The sequence below is a fragment of the Chelonia mydas genome, chromosome 6 (assembly GCF_015237465.2).
Source record: "Chelonia mydas isolate rCheMyd1 chromosome 6, rCheMyd1.pri.v2, whole genome shotgun sequence".
Lineage (NCBI taxonomy): Eukaryota > Metazoa > Chordata > Testudines > Cheloniidae > Chelonia > Chelonia mydas.
The window spans coordinates 77,224,484-77,250,196 of NC_051246.2; the positions used below are offsets into that span (position 1 = coordinate 77,224,484).

Genomic DNA, 25,713 nt, shown 5'->3' on the forward strand with positions numbered 1-25,713 from the left:
ATTTGATAGGGCCCTACAAATGAGGTATTCACTTCAAGCAAGATTCTTCCAACATTAACCCAAATTGGACTCTTCAAACAGACTTTCATATTATTAGTTAATGAAAATTTTAACAGGAAAACAATGCAAAAGAACCTGTAAAATTTTTCTTCCAGGCAGCCCCACAATGGCAGAAAGATCTGTGAACAAGTTAGAATGGAAATATGCTTCAGTGCTACAAAGTAGGGCAACTAGTTTGAAGAGATGCAAAGAATACTGAGCTGTGATAAAAGGAAGGGAGGGCAAAGGTGTGCAAGACAGATACACCTTCAAGTGGAAAAAGACTATATTAGCACTGAAACAGCTGATGAATGAGTACCTTGATGAGAAATCATTATGTCTCTTACCCTGTCCACCTAAGAGAGGACCTGAGACCAGTATACTTTGGAAATACCTGAGACCCAAATACTTTGAGATGAGGCTGAAGGGGAGACCTCTGTACTGGAAAGGAAGCTTACCTAAAGGAAATTCTGGTATGAGTCCAATAGAAAGTTTCAGATATTGTGGAATGTGAAGTGGGGCTTTCCATGACTACAGATCATTTTAGCTATTTAGATATTTTTCAAACAGGGGGCCAAAAGTACACAAGCTACCTTAGATATCTGTGGGAGATCCTACCACACTTGTTTTTAAACAAGTCACTTTAGGTCTTGGTCATAATGATTGCGGAAGAGCTAATATAACATGAAAAAATAGCTCCTTGATGTCTTTCTGCATTGGAAAACTCCACCAATGGTTGTCAAGTGATTTATTCTTTCAAATAGCAACTCTTTTGGAAAACAGCTAGGAGCGACTATAAAAAGGCCAAACGTGGTTTTGAGAGGTTTGTGACATAAAGAGCAGCTCCTGCCCTTTTATAGCCTTCCTGCCTTCTGTGTCATGTGACCTTCTGCTTTGTCTCAACAGGAGAGACCACTACCAGGTGATTCTTTTGCCAGTCAGCCCATCCCCTGATAAAGCATCCAGCCTTTAGTCTAGGGTGCTTCTATTTGAAAAGAAGACCATCAAGGTTTAATGGACACTCTATTGTTAGCCCTTGGACACTGCCCCTTGAAATTCAAGAGAACCTGAGAAAAAGCAAATAAACCCCACATTCAAAATGACACTGGAGAATTGTTACATGTATCTGTATCAGACAATTCATAGGCTGTACATATACAGATTCCCCAATTGTCTCACAGGGGAAAGGACACTCGAGAACTTTCATTTCAAAGTATGGGGTTTCTTGCAACACTCATGTTTTATTGGCTTGTTGTTTAGGGATCCTTTTGCATAGCTGAATATGGAAAGTGGGGTTAATATTCCTTCCTCTCTCCAAGATCCTGGTGAATTCTCATTTAATTTTATAGTCTCTCCTTTTTCCATTAGCTTCAGCGAGAGTTGGATCAGGCCCTGTTTGTGCATGAGATGGAGAGATATATGCCTCATGTGTGCCTGATACAAATGGAGCATGAATGGCACTTAGCTTCTGTTCCCTAAGTTCCCAACTACACAAAGGTTACTACTGTGTATGGGCCTTAGCCATCTTACAGCATGGATCGATTTTTTTCCTGCGTGCAAACAAGGTGCAAACAACAGGGCCAATAATCATGTTACAGGCCAGACCTTTTCAGTGCTGTCTATAGGATAGTACCCTGAACAGGATTTGGTCCCTCTATTCAAACAAAACCCAGGAATGTTATAGCATGGTTGTCACATGATTGGGTATCCTCAATATGAATGTAATTGTAATGTAAACAGAACTGCTGCAACATTCTATCTTCTGCCTCTTCCCCAAGAGAGAAAGAATCCCCCCTTTTAAAAAAAAACTCTAAGAGGCTTGATAAATGAGTGGTGCATCATGTCTGAAGCTCAGGTAGCAGAGAAGAAATGATGGTTTACTGCTGAAAGGGAATCTCCTGAATTTAGTTTGCATGCCCCACCCCTATCTATTAATATAAAGGCTGCCATAAAATGATGAGCAAATTCCTCTACCCAGCTTGATCATGACCTAGTCTGGATCCATTAGGCAATCAGCAACTTAGGCCCAAATCCTCAAAAGGTATTTAGGTATTCACTTAAATACCTTTGAGGATCTGGGTCTCAGTGACTATATCTGCCATTAGGAAGCCACAGCTGCGGTGGTTGCTAATTTAAAGCATCACAACTGCAGCAATAGGCAACGTGGGTAAATCTGCTGTATGAAAGATGGAGCAATAACCAGCTCGAGACTCCAAGGATGTAGGCCAGTCGGTGGAAAGACAAGTATAGCTTCAAGAATTAGATTTTGGTCAAGTTCTTGGGGAGCTGCTGTAAATGAAGCTCAACAAAATACTTTTGTCCATTTCTTTTTCAATAAGCAAACAAAAAGACGAACAGTATATGAAAGAAAGTGAAAGGTACCTAGAGAAAAGCTTCCAGAAATAGTTTCACATCTTGGTTGACATTAATGTAGCCATAATTTACATATAAAGTATCAGTATGACGGTTTGCACCAGATAGCATACATGTAACTTCAGGGTTCTATTTAGGAATTTCCAAGAGAGTGGGAGGCTGTATAGAGGTCTGAAGAGCAGACCAAGGTAATAGCCTGCTTTAATATATTTAGCAAATGAGAATTCAAACCACAGAATACATAGAGGAGGGGACATTTTTTGGCTAGGAAGTCACTGAATATTCAGAACACAATGGGGGAGGTAATTTGCACAGTTTTCATAATATAAATGTCTGTCTACCAAGCATGCCCACTGGGGGCATATTCAATCAAATAAAATGTGTGTGACGAGCAAGAGGCCTGAAGACGGAAGTGATCATATACCTCAAATAGCGACTTGACTGTTGGGGGGTGCTAACTACTCCCCACTCATCCTCTTGCTCCTTCTTTAGTACTTTGCCAACTTGTTGCAAGGGGCAGTTTTTGAGTTTGAGAAGGGAGTAAATATTTTAATTTTTAAGCTAAAAACCACCAGAACCATTGGAGTTCCCTTACAGTTTCTGCCTCACATTGCATAGCATCAGAGAGAATGGGGAGTTTTTAGCGGAGATTGATTTAAAACTGATGAGACAACATGAGGGCCTGCAATGCTATCTGTGGTGTTTGCAATTGAAGAGGACATAAATGAGTAGTACCTTTTGCGGGGCATCATAGAACTCATGACAGAGCCCCTTCCAACTTGGGTTGTTTCTAGTGTTCCTAAGGTTCTCTTTTAGTCCTGCATCTGTTTCCATCTGGAGCAGAGGTGCAGTACAATAGGCATGAGTAGGATGGTAAACAGTTTTCTGAGCTCCTGGATAAGCCTTCATATTTATTTTGTACTCTTATACATGTTTCCTTAAGATCTTTGATATGAGCTTTTGAGTACTTTGATTCTCCCACCTGTGCTATGGAGGTATGCTGCTTTAATTATCTCCTGGGGTCAACATTTGTAACACTACGCTCCTATGATTATATGAGTGTCTCCCACTATTGGGAGGTGGCTATTTAAGTCATCACAAATAGCACTTTGAAGGCTGCTACCCCTAGGAGTTCTAAGTAGTGAGTGACTGCAGCATCAAGTGAGGTGAACCTCCATGCAGCTATCTATGATTTTGACTTAGTTATTGCAATGTGTTCTCTAGGGTGATACGTTTTGAGAGCTACTAGGAGACTTCAGGTACTTGAGAAAAGTTATTCACCTTCTTAGAGGTTTGGTTACCGAGAGCATGTGATATCAGTGCTCCATGCCTGAACTGGCTTCTGATTCACTTCAGAGTACAGTTTAGATACCACAGTGATAAATAGGAACCCCTGTAGATAAAGATGTTGGTTATGAAATATCCAGCCCCAAATATGACCTCTAGGTGTTCCCTCGCTACAAGTTTTCAGTTAATCTGGAAAAAGAAAAGGAGTACTTGTATCACCTTAGAGACTAACAAATCGGATGCATCCGATGAAGTGAGCTGTAGCTCACGAAAGCTTATGCTCAAATAAATTTGTTAGTCTCTCAGGTGGCACAAGTACTCCTTTTCTTTTTGCGAATACAGACTAACACAGCTGCTCCTCTGAAACCAGTTAATCTGGGGCACTCTTGCTGTCCCCCTAGGGTTGAACTCTTATGAACTGGCAGCCAGGCCTCAGGAGAGGGATCCTGACTGTGGAACATATTCCTTCTGAGAGCCCCTCAGAGCCCAGATGTGGCAGTCTTCAGGACATGGTGCAAGGCATTTCTGTTTCAGATGTTCTCCCAGTTATTGGTGACTGGATTTTTTTTTTTTAATAGTGGCTGATGGTGGCAAATAGATCTAGATTGGCATGGTCTATTTTATCTGCCCATTTGAGTAGCATGCATACTGGTTGAAAAATTCCCACATCTACATAGCATATGTATTTTACAGAAAAAAGGAATGAAAGCACATGGGTTGTTCTGGGGTTTTTTTTAACAAACGCAGTAAAACAAAACTAACACTTGTACGCTATTTTGCAGCACTTCCTAATGTAAAATGATATAACACTGACACGCAGCCATTCCAATTTATTTAGTATTCACTCAGTGGTTTTGCTCAGCAGGGTGTGTGGTTAGTAACAGGTATACAAGCGGAAATGAAAATGAGTCAAGAAGCTTTCAACTTATAAATGTAAAAATAAACTGCTTATTGTTAGGGGGCTTATTCCTTCACCCACTTACTTCCCTGGGCCTTCTCGCATGAACAGAGAGCAACAATACCCGAAGTCCAAAGGTGCAAACAATTCGATGTTTACTGGGGTGAACTTCCAGCAAGCATGATTCCAGTTTCCTTCCTTAGTGTCCCCCTTCCCAGCTCTGACACCACAGAGCCTTAAACCTGTGTCCCTGTTCCCATTCCTGCCCTTAGCCAAACATGATTCCAATTTCCCCACCCCCATTCCCTGTTCCCATCCTCCACCCCCCACTTCCTGATTGACTGCAGACTATATAGTATTGTAACATGATTATTTAACCAATTATATCCCACCACCTTAATTAATTTACACCCAGCAAAATTAATTATACATCATACAGAAACAATCACAGAATCAGACAGAGATTATACAGTCAAACAATAGGGAAATAGGGACTATAGGGATAGAACAAAGAAATGAGGATTTCACATCCCAGCTATTGATAGGTGAGTTCTTGCCAGACAGGATGCTATCAAACAAAGTTTCCTTTTACATCTTCTAGGCACTTCCCTTTCTCTGGAGGTGATAGGAATACAATCCTGTCCTGATAATGCCTAACAGCCCAATAGCACCGTATTTCAATGTGACTAGTTTGGAATGTGAGGATCTGACTATTCGCTTCCCAGCTTATGGCTGCCTCTGCTGCTTAGCCAAAGATCTTAGCCTAAGCACAGGGCCTCAGACTGTCACAGTAAAAGAAGGACCTTACACCGGCAGACAGTGATTTTGATTCTTTCTTTTATACCTCTATAACTAGCTAAGTGATAAGAATACACCTAAATTCTAAGAGTATAGGCCTTTACAGAGAGGCCTGAACATCTATATCCTAACACTCATGGTTCAAGTGCATGTGGAAACATGCAAATTCTTACAACACTCACCTGCTCCATACGTTTCATGAAGATAAACTTAAGTAAACTGTGTAATTTCCTTTCATGAAGTATATTTTAGTAGTTCCTTTTCTAATCACACTATGGACCATGGCCCAGGTTTTCAAACAGGTACCAAACATTAAGCAGCTAAATCCATAGTTATGCTCGTAAATAAAGGTGCCCTTGTTTCCAGAGGTGCTAAACACCTGAGCGCAGTTCTTAGTCTGTGGAGGTTATCATATTGGTCCACAGAATTAAATACTTTGAGACCACTGTAGTGGGGGCTTTGAAGTCTGAGTAACGAGGTGACCCAGGGGATGTTTTACAAAGCAGTCCACAGAATAAGAGCTCTGAACTGGCATGTGACAGTTCTGGGGGTTGGATTTGACAGCTGGCCAAAGACTTCAGCAAAGAGGATCCGAAGGCTTTCAGCAGCTACTGGTAGAAGGAAGGAGCGGGGTGCGGGGGGGTGCTAATAAAGTGAGTGGTACAGGGTCTGCATGTCGATGTACTTTGTTCATGCCTAGGGCTGGCCTTGAAAGTGATCACTGTAAAAAGCTCAGTAGATTGTGTTTAGAAATACAGATAGAGGAGATATCATCAAAGCATTCAAGTAGACATTTAATAGCACTCACAATGGGAGGTGCTGAGGACTTTTCAAAAGCTGGCACTTAAGTCCATGAGGCCCCAGTTCTGCAAAGCACTAGTCCCATTGGCTTCAAAGTTAAATGAGTACTTAAGTGCTTTCCTGGACTAGGGGCCTAAATGGAAACTGTTCAGCACTCCTCCAGTGTCTCCATCTGTTTAAGCCACAGGAGATTATGATCTGCGCCTCCGAGTACAAGAACTGGGGGAGTTGTAGTGCTGCTGGAGGCACTGTGAATGCAAATGGTGCCACACTTAGAGAGGCTGAGGCCCTGCTTCACCACATTAACAGGTGTTGACATTCCCTATTGCCCTATGTGAATTCTGGCTGAAGAGCTCCATACCATACTCCCAATGCAGGCTGTGGCTTGACAGACACAAAAGTACAACTAAATAATGAATTAAATGCACTTTAAACACTAAACAGTGAAGACCCAGACCTCAATATCACACTTGAGAATAGAAAGTTTAATATACAGGTCGATAGACAGCCCAAGAATCTTTGACAATAAACAGCTCTAGATATTTCAATCTACATACCTATTGATTTTGTGATTTTATTTTCCAAGATTTAGTAAAGTAAAGAGTTTGAGTAAGTGGTCAGCAATGTCATGGGTCTCTTTTCTTCCCCTTTTGGGAGATTGGAAATGAACAAAAAAAACAGTCATCTGATATGGAAATAGCTTACTGGCACTCAACCTATTCATAACAGCTTCACAATTTCTCCTGCTGTTTCTTCAAGAACCCTAAAGTGGATTTCTTCTGGCTTCCAGCTGCTAAGATCAACTACTAGTTTCTTTTTTTTATCTGGATACAAAAAAAAGGCACCATCAGTTATGATGAATAAATATCACATTATTGCAGTAGAGATCTGGTTTATAACTGCCTCCATATGGGAACCTGCATTGCTTCAGGTCAAAATACCAATTGCTAACACTGAGCTTTAATGTCTTACTGGTTCCTTGAAGGGAATTGAAGCCTACAAACAGATGTTTTGGTGCAGGAGTCAAAATACTTTCTATCCACTTGCACACATGGAAACCAAAAGGTTGTTATTTGACTTTCAAGGACATTTCCATTTTTGGGGAATAGAGTGAGTTTATAGAATCATAGTATTAGAAGAGACCGCAGGGGTCATCTAGTCTAACCCCCTGCCAAGATGCAGGATTTGTTGTGTCTAAACCATCCAAGGCAGATGGCTGTCCGGCCTCCTTTTGAAAACCTCCGGTGAAGGAGCTTCTACAGCTTCCAGAGACAGTCTGTTCCATTGTCCTACTGTTTTTTATTGTTAGGGAGTTTTTCTTGAGATTTAATCTAAATCTGCTGTGCTGTAGTTTGACCCCATTGCATGTAGTCCATCTTTTTTATGGCAGCCTTTCAAGTTTTTGAAGAAAGCTATCCTGTCCCCCCTTAATCTCCTCTCTTCCAAACTAAACATACCCAGTTCCTTCAGCCTTTGCTCATATGCCTTGCCTTCCATCACTTTGATTCATCTTTGTTGCTCGCCTCTGGATCCTTTCCAGATTCTCCACATCCTTTCTATACATTGGTGACCAAAATTGGACACGATATTCCAGCTGAGGCCTAACCAGTGCCATGACGAGTCGTACTATCACCTTCTGTGACTTGCCTGCTATGCCTCTGTTAATGCAACCTAAAATTTTATTTGCTTTTTTTGCAGTGGTATCACATTGCTGACTCATGTGGAGTCTGTGATCCACCACAACTCCCAGATCCTTCTCAGCAGTGCTGCTGCCAAGCTGGTTACTCCCCATTCTGTATTTGTGCATTTGGTTTTTCTTCCCTAAATGCCTTACATTTGTCTTTATTTAATTTCATTTTGTTGTCTATAGCCCAGTTCTCCAGTTTATCAAGATCCCTCTGAATTTTAGCTCTGTCCTCCAAAGTCTTGGCAATTCCCCACCCCCAGCTTTGTCTCATCTGAAAGTGTGGTCAGTATGCTCTCTTACTTACATCCAGGTAATTAAGATGTGGAACACCAGGTCCAGAACAGATCCCTGTGGAACCCCCCTTGAGACCTCCCTCCAATCTGACATAATTCCATTGATAGGTACTCTGTGGTTGTTTAACCAGTTATAGATCCACTTCATTGTAGTTCAACCAAACCTGAATTTCTCCAGCTTACTTATCAGAATGTCATGTTGGACTATGTCAAAAGCCTACTGAGGTCTAGGTATATTATGTCCACCGCATTCCCCCTATATGTTATGGGCAATTCAAAATGGTCTCCATTCATTTATCTGCCTGCCAGAATGTTCACTGCTTCTCACTAGTGGTGAGTGCACCTGCACACCCTCACGGCCCATCTAACAAGGATGTGCTGTTAGCAGGCTTGTTAAGAAGTACACAAAAAATTCTTCTCTAAAACTGTCTGCTAAGGCTTTTCCTCTTGAAGCTGTCAAAATATTCAGAGATGAAAATCTCTAAAGAGAAAGTACATTTCCATGCTTTCTACTGCCTTCCCTTTATCCTGGGGGAAATGGAGCTGGCTCAGCCCCTCATTCAAGTCAGCTTATCCTCAGGCTGCTCTCATCAGTGTACTCTACCCCTAGGGGCCCTGTTCTATGGGCCCAGAGTTGCCAGAATGCAGCATGCTCCAGTCACATGTTCTCCTGTCTCTTCAGTACTCTCTCTGCACCAGGAGGAGCAGGAACAGATGGTATAAATCAAACTATCAGATTTATGCCACCAAGGGGTTCCCCGAACAAGGGGAATCTTCAGCTGGCTGCTCAAGCCCCCTTTCTGTCCACACTATCCTGCCAGAGCAGCGTCCCAGGATGTGGACATAGAATTTTTGCTTATCAAGATGCTTTTATTCAAAAACACACACTTAATCCTTTAAAGAAAGTAAGCTGTTAAGGCCAAAGTGTTTCTGTGCAAAATATACAACAGTCACCCTACAGCCACAGTGTGGGTTTCTTTTGCACAACCATATGCATCCATATTATGGTGTTTTCTTTTTGCTGCTCATATGCTCTTTATATGCAGCTAGGGCCCAATTCTGCCCTCAGTTACATGAGTGCAAGGCCTAGAGACTCCCACCCATGTAACTGAAACCAGAATTGGTCCCTTATAGATTGATATGTGATCCATAAATTAGGCCTGTCTTCAGGCAGACTAGCCCAGTCTCAGTGGAGAACAATATAGCGACGATATTTGTGGAACTATTAAAGGAAGATGTGTATGAAAGGGTTTAATGGAGTGCAACCAAAATGTTTCAGTTTACTGGGATGTAAATGAGTTCAGTTTGACCAGATTTAGCTTGATTGCTTATAAACGGGCTCATGGGTTGAGGAAACAACTAAAAGTTATAAATGATCCAGAAAGAAAATTAGTGCATCATTAAAAATGAAGATGGCTATTAATTCTAAAGCTTTAGTCAAACAGATGTTGAAGAGGGAACTATTGTGTAAACAATTTGGACAGTGTAATTCCAAAAATGGTACAAGAAACAAAACATACCACCGTTTGTCGGAGCCAGCATAACAGGCGTTACTCACCGTTGGGACACCCTTGTGCCTGCATCTGGGAATTAGTTCTGCCCAGTCTGATATCCCCTTCCTTTGCTCGCTCATGCCATGGCTCCTCTTGCTCTCTAGGAATTGTAATGCTTTGTCTTTGTGGATTGGCCCACCAACCACGTCACTATACAGTTTTCCTCCTTCCAGGGTAAGGAAGTCTCACTGGAGTAGCTGTCCAGGTGCCATTCCAGGCAAGTCTTCCCACTCTCCTTCCTAATCTGCCCTCCACCGGCTTTCTTTTCCAGCTCCCTCAGGGGTCAGGATCCCAGGACTTCTGCTCCCCTAATGGGTTTTGTTCTTCTCTCCTCCCTACACCCAGAAAGTGACTGCAAACTTCTATGCTATAGCCCCCTTCTGTTCTCCCTTCCTGGCTTTATACAAGCCCTGCCTACTCCTGCCCAGATGGGCTCCGTCTTCAATTAATGCTTGTTAGTCAAGCCTAAATCTCCCTTCAGGTGCAGCCTACTAGGTTAATTAGCCCCTTCTGAGCTACCTTAAACCCTTCCTGGGTGGTGTGTGGTGAACACCCCCTCACAGCCAGCAACCAAAGTAAGCAGTTCAAGAAGTGGGACATGTTTCAAAATCCCACAAGGTTAAAAGGACCCTAAATTGACTTGGAGGGGTTAGGGAGAAGTTCTAGGATGTTTCCTGAGTCAATAAAAATTGGCTATGAAATGATGGTAGATCAATATCTTATTTTGTCTGCTAGATGTCCTGTATTTAGCACAGGGAGAGCCATAATACAGAAATCTTCATTAAAGTGAGTGAGCTGAGGCACCAATGCTGAAGAAATTTACAAACTGTTGACTTAAAAGTGACCCAGCTTCTCCTATCTTTTGATGTACAACTCAGACACAGGAGAAAGAGGCTGAATTTGCATCCTTAGGCAAAGACTTAGGGAGGCTTCTCATCCTAGATTTTTGATTGGTAGGAGAGATTTCAGATCTGGAGTCCACCTTCCCCAGTTGGCACCTTCAGATAGCACCAAAACCCTTACCTGACATCTGCCTCTTCATTATATTGTTTTTTAGGTGGATTAGCCTTGACAACACCTCCATAGGGGTGATATGCAACCTGAAAATGTTTTTCCTCTAACAATATATGCAGCCAAATATGCTGCGTTTCTGGGGTTTTGCCTACTGTTTCCATTTTGCCTTCTCCTCATTAAGCATTGTTTCAAGAATATTTTTATGCTATTTTGGTTTTCAGCTGTTCTTCTCAACTTGTAACATAAATGCAGGCTCTTAGAGGGGAATATAGTTAAAAGCACTCGAACAGATTACATTTTATTTTCAAATCGCAAGTCAGTCAAATTTCTATTTGAACCAGCCAGCCTCTCCACCATCTATTGGTTGCCAGTATGATGTTGATGTTCCAACGAGCAGGTAAGCCCTCTATGATGACGATGAAGTTTGACATCGATGCACTACGTATGCCAGGTTTAGCAACAGGTTTTGTATCGATGTCAAAGCAACACATTCTCGGCTCTAGCTAATCTGCCAGATGACGTGGAGGTTGCCTGGTCCATGTTCACTTCTACCCGCAACCAATCTGCTGAGCAGATGATTGGCTATAGGCATCCAGCACGCCAACCCCGGGTATTGGAGGAGGCCTTCCAGATAATTAAATTGAAGGCCGCAGCTCACCAGCATGGTGATAAGTGCACTCGTAATCAGCTGAAGTGAAAATTTAACACCCTGGCACTCAGCGATCATGAGGCATATTATAACCAAGTGGCGGATGATGTCGAATTTGGCTTAGCCGGGGCGACTTGAAGCTAGTATTCCATGCCATTTGCAACCCCAGGGGTCAAGAGGTAGTCACTACAGATGGCATCCTGAATGATAGCCAAGGCCATCCAGTTAAATTGGATGATGACATTCTCTCACGCTGGGTGGAATGTTATCATAGTGTCCTGAATCATCCTTCAGCTGCCTCTTCTTCGGAGATGGGTGATCTGGCAGTCACTGTGGTTCCGGCTTCAGACATTTGTACTGATGCACCAACATTGGATGAAGTGAAGTGTGTCATCTCTAAACTGAAAAACGGACGCACAGCCAGTGCTGATGGCATCCCCATAGAGCTGCTAAAATGTGCTATTGATCCTGCAGCAGAATCACTTCTGGCCATCTTTCGTCTGGTGTGGAGAGCTGGAACCCTGCCAACCGCCTGGAAGGAAGGTATTGTGATCTCACTCTGTAAGGGCAAGGGACCGCGCAGTGAATGTAAGAGCTACAGGCCGATCACCTTGCTCTCCGTTCCAGGGAAGGTATTTGTGCATGTTTTGCTGGCATGCCTGGAGCCTTTGCCACACCAGAAACGTCGTCCCCCAACAGTCAGGTTTTACGAGGAACACGTCCGCATTAGATGCTATTTTGGCCCTTTACTTGTTGTCAGAGATACATCGTGAGTTCAGAAGGCCCCTGCATGTAGTGTATGTTGATATTAAGGCTGCATTTGATTCAGTAGACCATGTCACGTTATGGAAGGCCTTAAAGGGTGTAGGTTTCCCTGATAATGGAACCACTGCCCATGTTCGTCTGGGGAACGGGATGTCAGCACCTTTTAAATCAATATCTGGTGTTAGGCAGGGTTGCGTTCTAGCCCCTGCACTCTTTTGTCAGGCAATGGATTTCGTAATGCAGCATTCCATCAGGTTCATAGGCATTGAGATCAGTCATCTCTTGCTCAAAGACCTTGACTATGCTGATGACATTGCTCTTTTAGTACAGAGCCCCAAAGGTTTTGTGAGGCACTCCAGCATACGGAGTAGGAGTCAGCTAAGATTGGTCTCCATGTTTCATGATCAAAGACAAAACTGCAAAATCTAGGACCAGGTCCACCTGTGACTCCAATCTCTTTGAACAATGAAACCATCAAGTCGGTTTCCAGCTTTTGCTATCTGGGTTCTATGCTTACCAGCTCCTTCAGTTCTCACACAGAGGTTCTCCATCGGATTGGCATCGCAGCATCTGCCATGGGCTGTTTACAACGGATGTGGAATCAACATCATCTTAGTACGACAACCAAGTTCAGGATTTATTCGAGTTGTATCCTTCCCATACTGTTGTATGGCTGCAAAACATGGACAGTATGCCACACAGACTGGAAAAAGCTGAAGGCTTTCCACACAAAATGTCAACGTTGTATATTGGGCATAAAGTGGAATGACTTCATCTGTAATGCAGATATTTATGGTCGTTCAGGTCTACGGACTACTGGGGCCATTGTCCGCAGGCAGCGCCTTATGCTTTTCGGACATTTCTCAAGGATGCCACAAGACGTTCCAGTGAACATCGTTCTCCGTGCGGCATGTAACATCCGGGATAAAATTCCACCAACCGAGAGGTGGAGGTGGCCCAGAGGAAGACCCCCTATTAAATGGGTTTATCAAGTCTGTTCCCATGTTGGACTCTCAGACGGTCAAACCTTTGCGGTTGCGCAGGAACAGACCAAATGGCGAACGATCACTACGGCCGACTGTCTGGCTAAGCGTTGAAGAAGAAGCGAAGCCTCTCTCTCCAGAGTTGTTATAAAATACCTTCTTTGAATTTTTATAATATACTCGGTGTAATTATATTTGCATTTATGTAACAAATTTACAGTAATGTTAATTTAAACACGTCTGAAATACTTGATGTCCTGGATTCTTCCCAAGTATAGATACGAGAAACACAAATGTGTATCTAAAAACTAATAGTAGTACAGTGAATGTAATGGATAAAGTAAGAGAACTTGTATTAAGACTTTTGGGGCTAGATTTTTTTTTCTTAAGTGGGCACATCGCTGGACTTCTGCACGTGCAAAATCTCCTGATATACACACTCTTATTAGGATTGTGCATGCATAGTTGTGTGCAAGTGTAAATCCTGACTTGTGTGTGTACCCTAAGGTCTTGGGCATGCAAGTCAGGTGTGCAGAAAACTGCATGTGCCCTTTTAAAAATCTGCCTGTTGGGACCTACATCCAGTTCCGCTACTGATTCGCTGTTTGATTTGGATAAGTCACCTCACCTAACCTCTCCACCTCAATTTATCAATTTGTTTCAGTGGTTATACTCACTTGCTTAAAATTAAACATACGCTTATGAGCTTTGCTGGATTGGGGCCATTATACTTGTGTATCTCTGCAGGATGTTTTGAGGTTGAACTAATCTTTGTAAAAGGCTTTCAAATCCTTGGATGAAATATTTTATGCAAGTACAAATGATTTCTATGCACCTCTGCTTGCAAAATAATCTCATCTCACTGATGCAACAGGGTAGCTACTAAAAAGAAAAGGAGGACTTGTGGCACCTTAGAGACTAACAAATTTATTTGAGCATAAGCTTTCGTGATCTACAGCTCACTTCAGCTGTAGCTCACGAAAGCTTATGCTCAAATAAATAGTCTCTAAGGTGCCACAAGTCCTCCTTTTCTTTTTGTGGATACAGACTAACATGGCTGCTACTCTGAAACCTGAGAGTAGCTACTGTCTCTGATATTGCTTATGTGAACCGGCCTGATCAGAACAGGAAAGCTGAAAAAAACCCTATCCTCTTGTATGACAAGTCTTATTATGTTCCTGATAAGAATGCTTCACCTCACTTTTCAGATTCAGAAGGAAACCTATGTAAAAACAACCAGCTGCTACAGATAACACTGACCATGCACAGAGTTATCATCCCTTCTGAGGATGTGCTCCGAAAACTAATTGATCTATATCCTTTGTAATGCTCACCTGTAGTTATTAAGGTAAGGTAATACAGAAATACATTGACTGAACGGTAAGTAAAGTGTATACAACCTACAGGTCTATATTAATAAATTGGTGGATTCACCTCTGCATCTCATGATAACTGAAAGGCTAAATTTAGTGCTTAAGAAAAGTCTGCATATTTTAAAACAAACCTAGGCAGATGTAATCAATGATCTAGGGTAGAAGGTATATGGAGAAGGCTTTCCAGCAAATTACATGGCAGTTGCAATCTCAGACCCAGTATTTGTAATTATTTATGTACAGAAAGATCTTCATATTATGCTAACCTTGTCTATATCTGAAAATCATTGAAAGATATGCACACTGTGTTGAATTACCTTCTCCATGCAAATAAAAGTTAAAATGTTCCAAAAATGAAGTGGGTAAATTTTAAAACAATCCCCAGTCTAATTATTGTATTTTGGGGCCTCAAAGTTTTGTGAAAATATATTTTCACAAAATGAGTTTGTGGCCCATCAGACGCTCATAAAAAAGATGCTAAGAGCATGAATACGGGCATAACTGCTCTCTTTTATCTAGAGGATTCTTAGCTGTGGAAGATACTGCCTAACTCTATTAGCTTTACTGAATGTTTGTTCATAATTAATGGATCATAACATAATTAGGAACCAATCCTGAGAGACACCAGGAACCTCTGAGTCAGGCATTTACTTGGTAGAACTTGTTTTAGTTAGTACTTCCCCCCACAACTCTAATTTTTATTGGTTTCCAATTAGCATAGCTTTGCAAAACCGACCTGCCATGATATTAGCAGTCAGACTTCCTTAGATACCCACAATATGCAGCATCCAAGGTATCAGGCAGTTACTTTTTGGATTGTAGAATAATTGTCATTTAATTTACGGTTTTGCATTTCCTCAGAAATAACAAGATATGGGGCTCAATTCTCACGTACATTGAGCCATTCCCGTTTACAGTGTAAACCAAACAAATAGCTGACTTACAGAGGCAACTTGCTTCCCACGGTCAAGAAAACAATCCTGTTTTCAATCGCTAATAATAATAGTTATCTACAACTGAAGTAGCACCTTTGTAAGTGAACGCAAAATTATGTCAGTCACCTGTAAATAAGATAGATAGATATAGATATATTAAAGTGAGGGGGTTTTGCTCTACAATAGTAGAAACAAAGGGGACTTGATTCCGCACCAACCCAAATATACCATGTGATCAATTATAGAGGCCTCAATCCTCAATAAATAGGAGTTGGGTTCAAATTCACTTCAAGCTGTGGCTGAGAGTCCCCACTCCTTTCTGATCATTTTTTTAATAATGGAACAAAATAATTGTTTACATCTTCCCTATGGAACTTGGGTTTTCTGCAGTCAGGGAAGTAATTCACTTGTCAATTTTTAAATTCCACACACACACACACTTTCCAGCCAGATATATGTATTTGCAAAGTCAGTGGTGGAGTAAAGCAGATTTGAATGGATCAGCTAATCTGGGCTTTGAGGTTTTTGAAGTTGCCTTCAAATTTGCAGCTCCACCACTCTTCATCCCTCAAAAATACATGACCAGCTCTGGTCAATTTGCAGTAGATCTGAGTCCCATTTAGATTGATCTGGCCCTCTGACAGTCTGTAAATTATCTTCTTTGAATAGGTGCACAATACCTCATAAAGAGATGCATAAAAGATCTGCAGGAGAAAAATATCCATAATGCCCATAATATATTTTTCCTGAACTGATCTTCCATGTATACCATGGCTGTATTAGTAGGAGCATTGCCAGCAGATTGAGGGAAGTAATTATTCCCCTCTATTCAGCATTGGTGAGGCCACACATGGAGTATTGCATCCAGTTTTGGTCCCCCCACTACAGAAGGGAAGTGGACAAATTGGAGAGAGTCCAGTGGAGGGCAATGAAAATGATTAGGGGGCTGGGGCACATGATTTATGAGGAGGGGCTGAGGGAACTGGGCTTATTAGTCTGCAGGAGAGAAGCGTGAGGGGGGATTTGGTAGCAGCCTTCAACTACCTGAAGTGGGGTTCCAAAGAGGATGGAGCTAGGCTATTCTCAGTGGTGGCAGATGACAGAACAAGAAGCACTGGGGGAGGTGGTCTCAAGTTGCAGTGGGGGAGGTCTAGGTTGGATATTAGGAAACACTATTTCACTAGGAGGGTGGTGAAGCACTGGAATGGGTTACCTATGCAGGTGGTGGAATCTCCATCCTTAGAGGTTTTTAAGGGCTGACTTGACAAAGCCCCGGCTGGGATGATTTAGTTGGTGTTGGTCCTACTTTGAGCAGGGGATTGGACTAAATGACCTCTTGAGGTCTCTTCCAACCCTAATATTCTATGATTCTATATGTAAATTACCATTTATAGAATAAAAATAAATGTTCTCTCTGCAGTTAATATAAATTTAACACTTCAGAAATATTTCTCTCCAGCATTATCTCTGGTAAATCACAACAGTTACAGGCAGTTCTCCATAAAAATGGTCCTTGATTAATTTAGTACTATTTTATAACCTTTTGTTTCATACTTTAACGAGCTGTATGAATGGATAAGTCCTAATGAAAACTGGGAATAAAATTACCAAGAAGCAAACTGAAAAGCAAAGGTTCATTTAACTACTTAACACCTCTCAGCACTTGGTGAAATACGTCAGTGTTATTTATAACTGTCCTATTTATATCTGTCTTTCACTAATGATTTCAGAAGAATAATATGCATCAGAGCCCTGATCCAATGTCCACAGAAGGCAATGGAAAAGTTCCCACTAGCTTCAATCAGTGAGCATTGGATCAGGCCCCAAGAAATGCTGAACATGTCAAGTCTCAGATCGTGGGTGAACTGCCATGTTTTCCTTAACAGTTCTCTACATATCTGGATGCTTTAGAAAAGAAATCTTCTGGGCTTTGTGTAAAGATATGCTATTTTGTAAGGTAAGAATTTTTTGCATCGTGTATCTGTGAAATAAAATAAGTGATACAATGTCATGCTCGCTATTATTGTTCAGGCTGGTCATGTGGTGCCACAAATAAGAGTGATTTTGCATTTCTTAAGTTAGCATTCAAAAGAGGAATGATCTTCCACAGCCTTCCTTAAAGTTTTACTTGCACAGATCTCTGCACAATGGCCCACAAATCCATTAAAATCAATGGATGAATTCAGCTCCCTGTTACGGGTGCATAATTACGAACCTGAGCGTCCAAAAACCTCAGCACCCTCAACTTGTATTGACATCACTGAAAGTGGAGAGTGATCAGCAGCTGGTTGAATTGGGCCCTATGTTACCATACAGTTTTCTCTTTCAAATAAAGCAATGTTGAATAATTGGGCTATATCAGTATGAAGCACAACTCCTGACTGCATTCAATAAGGAGTTGTACTTAATCAATTGCAGTGTTACCCTAGGAAATTATTTCCTTTTTCCTTCTATTACATTTAATTTAATGGTTGATATTTTAGTTTAAAGAATGTTTTTATTAGAGAGTCAGCATTTGCCAACAGTTTTTGCATAGCACTAATGCTTTCATCAGTACTTAGACTAAGAAATAAATGATAGATGCTGGCAAATGTCGGCTTTTTAATAATGACCATTTTACTGTCTCAAAAAGGGGTACTTCGTTAGTGCAGAATGGTTCAGTATTTTACAGGACATTATGGAATTTTCAAATTGTGCACATGTAAAATTCACAAATGCACACACCTAGAGGAGAGTACACATGTCCATTTATTAGAGAAAACCCAGGTTGTGTGTGTGCCTGGCTTACAAGCCAAATAAGCTGAATGGAATAATGAGACATAATACATGCAATCTGACCACCTTATGTACAAGGCACTGTTTCTCAGGAAATACCTTGTACATATCAAGTTAAACTGTGTCACCTAAAAAGATTTCTATTTATTTGTGGGTGGCGGGTTTCCACTCCCCCACCCAATATATAATAAACAAAAATAATCCTAGAATGAGGCATTGCCTTCACTGTCAAACTACCTGATTTCAAGAAATTATGAGTTTGTTGTAGAATTTGGCGGTACAGATAAGCACCATATAAAGAAAAAGTAACAGGCTAGATCCTTGGCTTGTGTAAATCTGTGTAGCTTCACTGAAGCCAGTGGAGCTACACTGATTTACACAAGCTGAGGATCTGCCCAACATATTTAAAGGTCTGAGCACTGAGCCAGCTCACTGTGTTGTTTGATATATATGTATGTGTAGATACTATGTTGAGATGATCAGATACGTTGAAGTTTGTCACATACACAGTCATTACAAAGCAATAAGACAGAGTTGGTAGTGTCAATACAAGTGTTTGATTCTTGCATTATAAACTCTCTATTTGATAGAACAGTGTACTTTGGAGAAGGTACTTTGAAGCAAAATTTAAAATCTGAGTGACCAAAAGAGCATAGAAGTTATGAACCAGACTGGATGTTTGCCTTGCAGCATTACAGGTGTTTCAATTACACAAATAACCAGCAAAATTCTCTATTTTATTATTATATTTTCCATTTACAATAGGTATTGGATAACAGAGTTCTGGATCATGTTCAAAATGGATTCTAGTCTAACACACACCATGGAGGAATTTCAGAAATTGGTGAGAGCTAATGGTGAGGAGTTACACTGTCGCCTAATTGACACAACTCAAATGTGAGTGTCAAGGTTTTAATTTGTTTGGAAAACAAAACAATATTACCATCTCACTTCCCTAAAATAATGGTAACCAATCTCCAATAACTAGATTAGGAATATTTCCAAGTGTCCTATATTAGCTATGTGCAAAAGATCTCAGTTTACTGAGGGTGAAATTTACCTCTGTGCAAAGGGCCAGCATGTGACAATTTAAGTCCTATTAAAGCTCTCAAAATATGGCTTAAGTTTAACTAAATTGTTGCAGAGATCTTGTGCCAACCCTCTGAACAGGGTAAACTTCACTTTAAGGCACACAGAAGACTTTAAGATTTTGAAAGACTTAATTCCTTGAAAGTGCAGTGAAAAAGGAGAACACATTTTACTCAGAGTGTACATGGGGTAAAACAGTGGACTTTTTAAAAGCCAAAGTTCAAATCACTAGGAAGACAATATAGGGTTCATTTCATTATGTCTAATTCCTTATGTTATTTTATGTGTTGTTGCTGGTCTTATTATCTGGTCAAGGATAGATCCCAGAACACCTAGAAAAATAAAGTGCACAGGGGCTGTATCTCACATGGCTCTCTCCTGAGAATAACTAAGACATAATGGACAGACCAAATCCTGTTGCCACTGAATCCCATTGACTTTAATGGGACTGGGATTTGATCCAATGGATACAGCAAACTGGAGAGAGTTAAACACAGCAATGCTGAGGCGATATCACTATGGCTGTATTCTATTTCATAATGTAATTTTACTATCTTTAAAGAGTACTTTTAAAATGCAAGCTAAAAGCATTCAACAGTACTGTTGTCATAATATCTTTTATTGGACCAACTTCCAGTAAAAGATACTACCTCACCCACCATGTCTCTCTAATATCCTGGGACCAACATGGCTACAACTACACTGCATATGTCATAATGTCCATCATTCATAATGAATATAAAAAAATTGTTCTTTTGAAATTCAAATCATTCATTGGTTTTCAGCTGCAATAAATCATGCAACTGATACAGTTTTGTTTTGGGGGAAATGTAAATTAGTTTTCCTGCAAAAAGCAACCTCCATTTTCGTGTAAACTTTTTCCTATTTTTTATAAAAAGAAATTCCCGGGATTGGTCCCGAAAGCTTACACAGCGGATAAAGCCCAACACCAGTAAGAAAAGGAAAGTCTCACTTCTCTTTGATCATCTAGAGCCGGAAGAGCTATCAGACCACCTCACCTACCTTGAATTTAAGTCCTTCCGAAGAATATCAGTAAGTGATCAGCTTTTGGCTAGGAAAAACAAAACAACTAACCTTCTATGCATGCAGTTGGACTCACTTTCATCCTGATCCTTACTTTGTCTTTTCAAAAAGTGCGTGTATTGGGTTGGGGGAGCTAGCCATGGACAGAGCAGAGAGTTTTGATCCTCCTTATATTCAGATAGTAGATTGAATCAGGAAGGAGAGGTTGAGGAACAAGCAATGTCCTTTCACTCAAAACAGTGTTTAAGCTGATGCAAGTGGCATTGCGGGGAGGGGAGAGGGGTGGTGGTGAGGGAGACTGGAGAATGGGGAGAGCAAAGCACTACAGGAGCTAGGCTGCCTGATTTTGTCTCCCTGGGGTACTCACCCCACTATGACAGCAGAGGGGCGCTGCAGCACTTCTTTACAAGGGCTCCTGAAGAGCCCTGAAACCCCTTAAATATTGAAGTAACACTTTGTTTTAAACAGGCCAATGGGGGCTGTACCTGACTGTCTTTTTTTTTCTTTGTCACACTAAAGAAAAGGCCAGTATGGTTTGGTATTCTTTGTGTGTCAAACAAAAGAGTGCACAGCAGGTTCAAAGCAGCAAGGAGGGGCAGTGGGTATAGTTGATCCTTTCCCCACCCCGGAAATGTGTACAATACTGGTTTTAAAGCTGCTGAGATAAGATGCACAGCTAAAAGAACAAAGAGGCTCATCTTTTGGATGGTAGCACTAGAATCTGAAGTATAAGTTTTGCAGTTAGAGGGATGTTGAACAGATTGCAAAAAAACCTCTCCTAGTCATGCATCAGTGCACTTTATTTTAAGCTCCAGGTACGTGACTCCTCATGTGTTAGTTAAAATCTAACAGCCTTGGGACTGAAGTCACGCATTTATGCATAGGGTCCTACCTGTAGGCAGTAATAATACTTAACGATTACATAATGCTTAACATTTTCAAAGCTCTGTGCAGACACTAATTAATTAATGATTAATGGGAATAACAAGTATGATGCACAGTCAGAGTCTTGGTTCCCTCATAGTTCTCAGCCAGTTACTTAGCTGTGTAACATAGGTTCCTGCATACTTTACTAGTGATAATCTGAGATAAAAAATTAGTTCACTGGGACTTGGTTAGGAAAAGAAAATGCTTTATCCATTAAACAATGTGATTATTTAACTCCTTGCAGAATGCCTCCCTACTATAGTAGCCTGATCCTTGTCCCTGTTATGGCTGAGACTATGCAAATTAGATGATATAATGCTAACATGAGAGTAACTATTCGTACATTCATTCATTCTAAGGCTAGAAGTTACCATCAAATCATTAATGTTCATCAGTATTTCCTGTATTGTGTCCAGGAGCTTGTGTCTGACTATAGGATATCTTCCAAAAAAGGCATTCAGTTTTTATATTGAGAGAGAGAATCCACCACTTCTCTTGGTAGTTTGTTCCAAAGGTTAATTACCCTCACTGGTTTTATTTTTTGGGGGGGGGAAGCCCCCCCCGGACAACTGTATTTCTCTACCGCCCCCCCCCCACAACTGTATTTCTCATTTGAATTTGTCTAGCTTTAATTTCTAGTCATTCCATCCAAATGTGTTAATGTCTGTGTTTAATTCTCTGAGCATGTCCAGTGTGAACAAGATGTTAGCATTGCAAAATCACTGGTTTTAAGAGCTGAGCTTTTGAGTTTGATGGAATTGTTACAGAATGGTGGGATAATACATGTGTTTGTTCGTAGGGTGTGATAATCTATATAGGTCCTAAATCTCGAAATAGCTAAGCCATTTGAACTTCAGGACGCTTACATAGAATGAGAGTTTTTTTAGGCCAGTGTACTGGTGAACACCTTTTAATGGTGTTACAAGACTTACGGTGGTTTCCATTTTACAAAAAATACCCAAATACTCAGAAATCAGGTCTATGATATTTCACCACCTCAATGTCCCCAGCATTCTGGGCCGCAATTTTGCCATTTGAATTCCACTCCTTTTCCTATCTAGTTGTGGGATGCAACCTTGTAACAGGATGGTTAATAGATCCCCCTCCATAATTATCTAAAAAAGATACTAAGGTAGGCTGATGAATGACTGATATTCAAATGCTCCAAGCTGAAAACATCATTGCTCCAATGCTGCAAGCTAGAGCAAGAACAAAATGACCTTTGAACTCAGATCTCTCACATTGGCCATCTATGAGTCTATGCTGTTTTCAGTTGTTTCACTCAGCCTTTTTCTTGTTCAGTTTGGGGCAGATGAACTGTGTTTGTTCTTAGTGCAAATACAAATCGGAGATGAAAAGGTATGTTTATTCGCTCTGTGCAAAATTACTTTCCGTTGCAACCTTGTTAAATAACCTTAATAATAATTCAGACACCAACATTCTTCTGAAAGCTTGTCTAATACATTATATAAAAATGTGCCCAACATTATAGGGAAGCCTTCTGGACTTTTCCAGAAGGGAGAACTTCTGGTAACCAAGATAATCTAATCAAATGTATTCATTATTGTACTGAAACCAATACAAAGACAATAATTATATAGTTAAATACTGAAAAATTATCCAGCTCTGTAGAGTGGCTGCTTGGGTTCCATCCTGTTGCCAAATCTGGCTTTGGTCCAAAATTCAAACAATGGATGTGAACACTCTGTAAGCTCACAGACAACTCTGCTTATTAGTGTTAATATTTATTCCATTTTTAATTTAGCAAGGGGAACAAACCAAGGTTGTCTGTTGTCATCTCTGCTTTTTTACATGGATTTTGAATGGCTGATAGCTCTTATTAGTTTAAAAAAAAAAAAAGAAAGACAAAAAATAAGAAAGAGGCTGTAGGGAACATAAAGCATCTTGATGAGCTGACAATTTACTACTTTTTGTTACAGATCCGTCTCTTCTAGTTTCTGTTCTTATAGGCTTACTAGAGAAATTAATTTTCCACTTGGTATAAAATAAAATTTAATAAGTCAGAATTGTTCAATCAGGGAGGATGTTTGAACTAACCTTATTATCCCTAGCCTGATTCTTGCTTGCATATTTATACCTGCCTCTGGAAATTTCCACTACATGCATCCGACGAAGTGGGTATTCACCCACGAAAGCTTATGCTCCAATACGTCTGTTAGTCTATAAGGTGCCACAGGACTCTGCCGCTGTAATATTTAGTTAATTCACATCAGTCAATTTCCTTTGAAATGGGTGCATAGAAGAAAACTCAAATTTGTTTTCACTAACAGTAGAAGTCAGAAGTTGCTGGGCACTAGCATTCTAAATCATGATCACTTACATACCCCACAAGAACCTCCCTTTGAGAGATCCTAATTCAAAAGATGCTTGCTGCTTACTAACAGCTCTAAATAAAAAGACAACATACCTGTCACTTTGTCTGCCTTCAAGCACAGCAGAGGAAGATGAAACATTGGAAGCATTGAGATGGAATGGTGGTGGAATTCTATTTCATGAATAGTACATAGTACAGATTATGAGCTGGATTCTTTGGTTCATCACAGCCACTTTTTGCCACTCAGGCAATGTGAAGTGGACATATGTTGGCCAGAGATGGCCAGTAGAGAATTCCCCTTATGTAAGAGAAATCTCAACTGGTGTCAAGTTGTCAGAGGCATAGCTTCCTGTTGCGCCAGCAGTCCTCCTTTCATCTTTGGCATTATTGCGTGCTGGGGGAACAGGATAGGAACATGGTGGAACAGAGCTTTGCTACCTATATCTGACAGTGGCATAAGGTCATTTGGGGAGCATCACCTGGCTCCCAGACTGAAGCCGCTCTACCTCCCTGTGCTGAGAAGAGCTTAGGAATGGGGGAAGATTTCCGCTCTATACATAAATATAAAATACATAACATGTCACTGTATTTTATTTAGCAAGAAGATCTATATCTGCACACAGGCTTCATGGAATATACAAAGTCTGGATGAGGTTTAATTTGTTTTTGTTTTTTAGTTCTCAGATTACCAGAATTACATTGTAAACAGCTGCGTAAAGGAGAATCCAACAATGGAAAGGTCCATTGCTCTTTGTAATGGTATCTCCCAGTGGGTACAGCTAATGGTACTCAGTAGGCCAACACCACAGCTTCGGGCTGAAGTATTCATCAAGTTTATTCATGTTGCACAGGTCAGTTTCACTTTGGCCTTTTTGGGTTCGTCATATGTCCTTTCTTTGAAACTGTCATCCCTTTAATTATTCCTTCTTCACCACTACTTGTACTCTCCAGTGGGGTCAGCTGGGAAGGAGAGTTGGCAGTGGTCTCTATTTTTATACCAAATGATCGAGTATCACCTTATTTTCAGCTGCAGTAGGTCTCTCCCTTGAGACCCATATTGCAGACCCGTTTGCCCAAAGCAGCTAGACTTCCTTTTAAACCACTCAATACTTTTCCTTAACCTTCCAGAGGTGTCACTATTTAGAGACTGTATTTGCCAGTGAATTACTGATAAAGAGAAGATGCTCAAGATTCTCCTGAACAGGAACATTGAACATTGTTAAAATCTTACCTTTGCACTGAAGAGAGGTGTCCTTTGGAGAAGCTCTCTGCTTGTAGAATAAAAAGGCTTTTTGTATAAAGGAAGAGCTCACACAGCACTCCAACAAATGAGAACACTACTTGAGTATAAAAATGGAGTAAGATTGTTTAAAAATGATAACCAAGAATGATGTGCTACAAAGGACATTTTTAGGAACTCCGTAGAACCAACAGTACCTAGGCCCCAGCTAAAAAGGAAAGCATAGTTTGGATGTATACATTTCACAACTTCAAACTTTAAGTAATTGATATTGTTTGTCAATACAGAAGCTCCACCAGTTGCAGAATTTCAATACTTTAATGGCAGTGATAGGAGGTCTCTGTCACAGCTCTATCTCCAGACTCAAGGAAACAAGTTCTTATGTTCCTCATGAGGTCAACAAGGTCAGTATCGCTGTCCTCAGTATCATAAACCTACAGTTTAGATAACATCAAGTAATACAGATTGGACAACCTTCAGGCAAACAATTTTTATTTTTCCCCCCCAATTACATTTACAGATTAAAAGATTCCAAATATGTGGTGATGGAAGTGGGGTTAGGGGAAAGATGGGGAATTGGTGACTTGAGGCTGTATTTTTAAGGATACCTAATTAAAAATAATCTTAATTTGTGAAGCTAAAATCCGAGGGATTAAGTGGTTCAGAATCTGAAAATATTGGTGGATTGCTTTTTAAAATATTATTAAATGGCAGTAATATTTGTGTAAGCAGTTGTAAACTAGGTTTCATTTGAAGCCAGAAGATTTAGACCTTTAGGGTTACTTCCTTCTGTTTTGTTTTGTAAATCTTGGCTTGGCTTTCTGGAGGATAAAAACACGTCAGTGAACAATAACA

General features: G+C 40.6%; 1 protein-coding gene and 1 long non-coding RNA gene across 6 annotated transcripts in view; one reads left to right on the forward strand and one right to left on the reverse strand.

Annotated features, from left to right (window-relative positions):
- The window catches only part of RASGRP1 (RAS guanyl releasing protein 1), a 72,424-nt gene that overhangs the window by 19,457 nt on the left and 27,254 nt on the right, over positions 1-25,713 (forward strand). For 3 of the 5 annotated variants that reach the window (XR_006291545.1, XM_027831512.3, XM_037900510.2), the window contains exons 4-9: positions 14,349-14,454; positions 17,343-17,405; positions 18,989-19,120; positions 20,212-20,365; positions 24,296-24,469; positions 25,146-25,262. Coding sequence is in view for 4 of the 5 variants with exons in the window: in XM_027831512.3 (XP_027687313.1) it covers positions 14,349-14,454; positions 17,343-17,405; positions 18,989-19,120; positions 20,212-20,365; positions 24,296-24,469; positions 25,146-25,262 (746 nt within the window). In the remaining variant the exon portion in view is untranslated. Of the gene's footprint in view, positions 1-909; positions 916-2,302; positions 2,309-13,168; positions 13,282-14,348; positions 14,455-17,342; positions 17,406-18,988; positions 19,121-20,211; positions 20,366-24,295; positions 24,470-25,145; positions 25,263-25,713 lie in introns of those variants that run through there. The other 2 variants (XM_043548710.1, XM_043548711.1) reach the window with 2 other exon arrangements.
- Positions 6,661-10,153, reverse strand: LOC122466200. The gene is made up of 2 exons (XR_006291546.1): positions 9,735-10,153; positions 6,661-7,020 (listed from the first exon to the last, which is right to left on the reverse strand). It is a non-coding gene; the product is annotated as an uncharacterized LOC122466200 (long non-coding RNA).